At 33.0% G+C, this 7,161-nt stretch overlaps 1 protein-coding gene and 1 long non-coding RNA gene across 6 annotated transcripts in view; one reads left to right on the top strand and one right to left on the bottom strand.

Annotated features, from left to right (window-relative positions):
- Window positions 1-906: 906 nt before the first annotated feature.
- LOC108732698 overlaps window positions 907-7,161 on the bottom strand; it is a 76,671-nt gene continuing 70,416 nt past the window's right edge. The window contains exons 3-9 of one of the 5 annotated variants that reach the window (XR_001937126.1): window positions 2,931-3,054; window positions 2,633-2,720; window positions 2,440-2,549; window positions 1,929-2,216; window positions 1,439-1,586; window positions 1,320-1,380; window positions 909-948 (exon numbers count right to left, since the gene is read on the bottom strand). This is a non-coding gene — a long non-coding RNA (uncharacterized LOC108732698). Of the gene's footprint in view, window positions 949-968; window positions 1,587-1,928; window positions 2,217-2,439; window positions 2,550-2,632; window positions 2,721-2,930; window positions 3,055-7,161 lie in introns of those variants that run through there. The other 4 variants (XR_001937124.1, XR_001937125.1, XR_003231580.1 and 1 more) reach the window with 4 other exon arrangements.
- The window catches only part of LOC108732697 (sperm flagellar protein 1-like), a 19,651-nt gene continuing 18,841 nt past the window's right edge, over window positions 6,352-7,161 (top strand). The window contains exon 1 of the mRNA XM_018463642.2: window positions 6,352-6,527. Within this exon, the coding sequence (XP_018319144.1) occupies window positions 6,422-6,527 (106 nt within the window). The 5' untranslated portion in view covers window positions 6,352-6,421. The remainder of the gene's footprint in view (window positions 6,528-7,161) is intronic.

The following is a 7,161-nucleotide window of genomic DNA, read 5'->3' as shown; positions in this document are numbered from 1 at the left end:
TTTGGTAGAGAAGATCGGACAGATTTCGCCAAGGCAAGCTGGGCAGTCGCCTATTGCTCCTATTCCAGATAACCCACTGTACCCTGTCTGAAAGGAAGTAACGCTAGAGTAGACTCGCGAAAAGTGTATAAGACACTTTTAAGATCAACTAAATAGCTAAGCCCAAGGGAAGTCGTTCGGGGAGGCCCTCCCTAATTCCACAAGGGTGAGAAGAGAAAAACACACGATAACGAAACGTTGAATCATGTAGAACTCGTAGGGTAAATGCAAAGCAAATTAGGAAGAATATGCAGTAAGCTAAGCGAAGAGGTAAGCAAGAGATATGTTAGACAAACTACAACTACTAAAATGTTAGTGAGTACTACTACTACTCTACTACTACAAAAAAAAAAAACATCTACAATCAACAATTACTTCAAATAAAATGAACAAAAACAAGCATGCAAAATAAAAATTAAATTTAAATAAAATAAACTACAAAAAAACATGCAAAATAAGACTAATTTGAATAAAATGAACTTGATGTATTCTACTACATAGGGCATGCAAGATTGAGACTATTTAAACTACGGGGTCATCTTTGTCTTCTCCAACGTCGATCTGCAACAGATACGGTGGTAACAGATTAATAAAGAGCAATTAAAATTAATTATATCAAGTATTCTCACCTTAATTAACTGTAGAATTTAACGTTTCAAAGTTTACAGGTGTGAAAAGCAAACCAGCTCCAGGAGGAATACGCTAGCAGAAAATTTGTTATTTCAGTGAAATTCAAATAAATATCCGGTTGCTCTCACTCATGGGTTGAAAATTAATTGCATGATGTTCCAAGGCGAAGACGAAACAGCAAATCAAGAATAAAGTCCACAAAAGACAACACCCATGTAGACATTGGCTGTTTCAGTATGATCAAACTGAACATTAATTCTCTCTCATTTGTTGAATAACCTGCAGAAATGGACAAAAAGACATATTAATTACACTATCAATTAAGAAATACATTTAAAATAACTATAAACGCACCAAAAAGCAAGTAAATTATTAAGTGACAAGCGTTATTTTCACACCATTTTGCATCACAACCATAGATCACGACATAGATAAATGTCAAATAACACGACGTCATTATGATGCAAACAATAGAAAGATTAAAAAGAAATTTCATATCAATGATAAATGTCAGCTTATGTGGAAAATAGATATTGTCAAATGAGAACGACGCCCAACAACCTCAATTTACATTGTTGACAATAGATAATTGTTAACAGAAATTCCATTAATAACGAGCAAATAATATTAATGAAGTCATGTATTCTCACCTTAATTAATTGTTGAAAGTCTACCAGTGTGATGAGCAAACCAAGTCTAGGAGGGATACCACTGCAGACATTTGTTGTTTTAGTGAAATTTAAATAAATCTCCAGTTGCTTGAACTCACCACTTGAAAACTGACTGCATAATGTTGCAAGGTGAAGACGAAAACGGCCAATTAACAACACAGTTCACAAAAGACCACACCCATGTAGACATTGGTTGTTTGAATATGATCAAACGGAACTTCACTCTCTCTCGTTTGCTGAGACAATCTGGGAAAACGGATAAACAAGCATATTAATTACATTATTAATTAAGGAAGGGGTTGAACGCACCTAAAAACACGCTTCAATAATTAAGTAAAATAGCTTAATTATAAAATAACGATAAATGTCAATTTTACATGACATGCATGTCAAATAATCATGGAGTACGGTAACGTCCATTTATGTTGTAGACAATAGATAATTTTGAAAAGCAAAATCACAGATACACGATGTTAACTTACGCTGTGAACAATAGATAACTGTTAAAGAGAAACCATAGATGACAGAGACGAAAGATTACTATGAAAATCAAAAAACAATAAAATAAACAGTAAATCAATTTCTTACCTAGAGGATTACGGTACGGTGTTCGAGTTTTATTTCCAAGCGTTAACAACTGAGAAATGCTTCGGACAATAGATGCTTATGAAAGGGTAAATAATACCACTGATGGAGAAATGAGTCACATAGCAGTCAGTCAGAACATCGCATGTGCAGCCTTATATTACATCAGCGTAAAGCGGACTACACGTGTTTTCAAGTCCAAGGGGAGGGAGCATTAAAGGGGCTCTACTTCTCCAAGTTTTAAATCCTTATTTTTTTCTCCTTGTTCATTTAATATGTTTAAATGGCATCCTGTTGAAACAATTTAATGTTAGCTTCATCTTAAATATTAAGAACTGAAGCTTTAATCAAATAATAAACTATGAAAACTATTACAACTCAGAAGAGTAAAAAAAATTATAGTAGTAATTATTGTCAAGCAAATGGAATACAAGATTTGGAAAATCACAAACCATTTTGGAAACATTTCCATTTCATAAATACAACTTCATATAATAGTTTCAAGATTTCTTACCTTCTCTAAAAATAGCCCTTTTCCAAACCCAAGAGAAAAAAGAGTGATTAGGACTGCGTTTCCACGTTTCCAGCCCTTTTGATTTAATCTCTCCATGTACATTTATTAAACTTTAAAGGAAACCAGTTGAAACAATTTAATATTAGTTAAATGTTCACTATTTTATCATTAGTTTATTATTAATGATAATTACCATTGTTGGCATCCTGTGCCAGCCAATTAAGAACCATTGTTGGAAATAATTTGTCCACCGAATCCAGGGATGTCATTTGAAAGCAAGTCTATATTATAGGAAAGAAGAAAATAAGTTTAAAACCTAATTTATAGAATAAGATAAAAAATATTATACAATATTTTGGTTATAAAACGGAAGTAAAACTTCACATTAACATTAAAAATCTACAATCATCGCCTAAACCAGTTTTCAGAATTCAAAAATTCTAAGTCATAATGATTGGACCTCAAATAAAATAAGAATCTATAAAACTCACGGCAGACCAGTTGACAGGCAAGATGGCAAGACGGACTCCCATGTTGGAGCATAAACGATGAACACTCTTCGAAGCAATTTACGCCAAAAAAATTGAAGCAACGGTAATTGATACTCATCAGCCACTAAAAGGAAACGCATTCCATTTAGTCAAATTAAAATTGATTAAGGATTAGGACTAAACACTTTTAGGCATTATTTTTATTTTTGGATAGCAAAAATTGCGAATTTACGATTTACGTGGTCTACTAGAACAACGCGGCGCGAAGGAACGATTAGATCATTACGACGATTACCCTTTGTGTATCTGTTATCTATGGATTAGACTATCCGGAAGAACTAGAGATGCAAATTCCTTCTATATCCATAGATAAGTTCTATACCTCTGATCGTAGATAATAAATTTTTAAGGTGCGTTCAATTATAATACTAATAGTTTAATTTGTAATATAATAGTAACTAAGCCACCTTTACAAATCAAAATTGCTAATCAAATTAGAGATTGTATTCATGTAAACAAGTTTTCCTTCTAGTTGTTTACCTTTGATTGATACCATTTTTTCAAAACTTGCTATGCTTGAAAGTAACTAATTATTCATTGTCACTTGAACTTTTGCATAAATTTATTCTCACTCCTGTGACATGTTCTATTGGCGCATCTCGTTGATGACTCTGTCTGTATGTTCCACACAATTAGACCATGTATGTGGGGTAGATGTCAATAGTGCCTCCTTCCACATACTCAAAAGTTTGTCGTCACCATAACTATCTCTGCCGATATTTTTATCATAATATGCTTTATCTTTAGCCTAAACCAATTCATTAAAGGAAACGAAAGTAGTTTNGATACCATTTTTTCAAAACTTGCTATGCTTGAAAGTAACTAATTATTCATTGTCACTTGAACTTTTGCATAAATTTATTCTCACTCCTGTGACATGTTCTATTGGCGCATCTCGTTGATGACTCTGTCTGTATGTTCCACACAATTAGACCATGTATGTGGGGTAGATGTCAATAGTGCCTCCTTCCACATACTCAAAAGTTTGTCGTCACCATAACTATCTCTGCCGATATTTTTATCATAATATGCTTTATCTTTAGCCTAAACCAATTCATTAAAGGAAACGAAAGTAGTTTCAAAAAAAATATTATAGAATATCTTCACCTGAAGAAGCCAATGTTTTGGTGAAACAATTGTTGTCAACTATTAATATATATGTATATATATATATTTTATTTGAAACTTTACTTTCGTTTCCTTTAATTGTTTATGGAGTTTCAACAAGTAAAGGCTTCTACCATTAATTATCTAAACCAATTCGATGGCATTAAACTGATAGTGATAAGGAGGTAATGGTGAAACTTCATGACCTTGCTTCCTTAAAAGTTTGTCTATTACATAAGTTACCTCTTCCTTATGACGTTTGGCAATGTGTAGCAGTTCTGATTTTGTTATCCCTTACTCGTAAGATTTAACCACTTAACTATGTTACTTTTATTCCAAAAGGAAGTAGGTTGCTTTTCCAGTTGCACGTTGAGGTAATCCATTACATTACAATTATGGAAGGTTCTTCTAAATTTGGAATGAGCGATTCTTTTTCCCACTTTAAAAATAATTCACTGTTCATTTCTCCATGATAGTCTAAACAGTTTGATTTAGATGCCAACAATAAACTGCAGTCAATTATAAAGCTGTCCCTGGTTCGTGCTATTATCTTGCAATGATTTTCGTGAATTGTCCTTTGCATATATCCAAATTTCGTCTAAGAAAAAAACTGAGCTGAGGTGGGAAGATACTCTGTTTGCACGATATTCAAAATAAGTTAAAAGACGCGATTTTTATAATCAGTCAGACCTATTGCAATAAATTCTCTATATACTGAGGAAGTTAAAAAAAATGTTTATATGAATAATAACGTATTTGCTAATTAAATAATTAAAAAAAAATCCTAGGTACTTGTTAAAAATATTTGCTTAAAAGTACTTAAATGCAAATACAAATAGGTACCTGGCTTGTAATTTTCTATGGGGAGCTGGTTTGCTTTTCACACCTGTAAACTTTGAAACGTTAAATTCTACAGTTAATTAAGGTGAGAATACATGACTTCATTAATATTATTTGCTCGTTATTAATGGAATTTCTGTTAACAATTATCTATTGTCAACAATGTAAATTGAGGTTGTTGGGCGTCGTTCTCATTTGACAATATCTATTTTCCACATAAGCTGACATTTATCATTGATATGAAATTTCTTTTTAATCTTTCTATTGTTTGCATCATAATGACGTCGTGTTATTTGACATTTATCTATGTCGTGATCTATGGTTGTGATGCNTATTATTATAACAACTATCGGAACAGTTTATATATATATTCGAGCGAGTTGAATTTGTTGATAAATCGTTTACGGATAAAAAAATTATGAATAATATTATTTGCAAAATCACAAGTGCAGACACATTCACGAATTTGTATGCACGGACGAGGTTAAGAATTTTGAGGTGGCATCATCATCATAAGGCCGTTAGTCCATCAAGCCAATCAGGAAAATCTGTTTCACCATAAAAAATTAATTCCAAAGTGCCTAACACTTCACACCATTGTACGTATGAATGAGGGTTCCTCCGTCTCGTAAGCTTTTTTAATTAATTCATTTCGGCGCCAAAGCTCGCATTGGTTCAGTAGCACCCGCTCACTAGTATGACGGATATGCTTTAATTTCGTGTTTTCCGGGTGTTTAGCTACAGCCACTGCTACATCCTGACCTTACCATGACCTTACGACCACCGAATAATGATATTTAAATATGCTCATCATCATCATAAGGTCGTCAGTCCTAAGACTGGTTAGACACGTACCTCCCCTCTTTCCAATTCCGAGCTACTCTTCGCATTTCTCTAAAGTTAGAACATCCCACATTTTTAACTATTTGCGAACAGTAATCTAATCTAGATCTACCTCTACCCCTCCTAACTCCTGTTTCTGCCTCTACTATGTCTCTGACTAGATCTTCATGCCTGAGAAGGTGTCCTACCAAACTATCTCGCCTATTTTTTAATGACTTCCATAAAGTCCTCTGTTCTGCTATTCTTTCAAATACCTCTTCATTTGTAACCTTCTCTATCTATTTCTATCATTCGCCTGTAACACCACATTTCGAACGCTTCTGACTTTTTCTATGTTTCGCACCCGTACAGCGCCGCGCTCCAAACATACGCCTTTAAAAATCCTTTTCGAATTTCTAAATTAACCGTTTGCAAGCATAGAGTTGACTTACGGACCTATTACTTCCAAATTGCTATTAAGATTATGAATTAATTAGTAATAAAACTTACTAAAATGAAGCAAAAAAACATTTCGTATTATTTTCTGTTATATTCCTATTTTTTTTTACACCAGTACATGGTATTTATCAAAGGTAGCATTGCCTCAGTATATTTTTTGACATACTTTACATTTCAACAGAAAATTTTTTTGAAAGGAAAACATGGGAAAAACCACAAACATAGACTACGAAGCATTATACAGATGGATCGATGAATTCCCAATATCGCGACACAAAAGAAACATTAGTAGGGATTTCTCGGATGCAAGTAAGTTTATGCAGATCATTTTACTAATGCAATCAAATTTTGATAAAGTTTTCACCATCATCTATACTAATATTATAAAGTTGAAGAGTTTGTTTGTTTATTTGCTTGAACGGGCTAATATCAGGAACTACTAGTCCGATTTGAAAAATTATTTCAGTGTTAGATAGCCCATTTATCGAGGAAGGCTATAGGCCAGGGATGGCGAACCAATCTTTTTTGATAGAAATTTAAAAGTCCTTGAGTGGTTAAATTTTAATGAATTAGAAATGGAATTCGTTGAATTTCAGTCAAATACCATATGGATGTGGCGAAATAACTCTTTTTGTTTTTTCTGTGTGTAAATAGTTTTTCTAATTTTATTTCATTTCAATTAATATTTCATTTCAAGTAATATTTTCTTTCAGTTTAAACTCTATTGTTCTTTCAATCACTTTTACCTGGAAATCCAACTTCAACTATACCTGCATGCACTCCCATACTAATATCTGGTTTTACCCTTAATTGCTTTCTCTTGAATTCTGTACTATCTAATTCTGTGTATTCCTAGAAACTAGTGTCTTCACCCTCTCTCTCACTACTTTTCCTTCTAGAACATTCTATCAAAATTACTAACAACCCTATCCTATAAATACTC

This window comes from Agrilus planipennis, unplaced genomic scaffold, assembly GCF_000699045.2.
Source record: "Agrilus planipennis isolate EAB-ADULT unplaced genomic scaffold, Apla_2.0 scaffold56, whole genome shotgun sequence".
NCBI classification, from domain to species: Eukaryota; Metazoa; Arthropoda; class Insecta; order Coleoptera; family Buprestidae; genus Agrilus; species Agrilus planipennis.
Note: the sequence above shows the minus strand (reverse complement) of the source record. Positions and strands in the feature narration are given on the sequence as shown.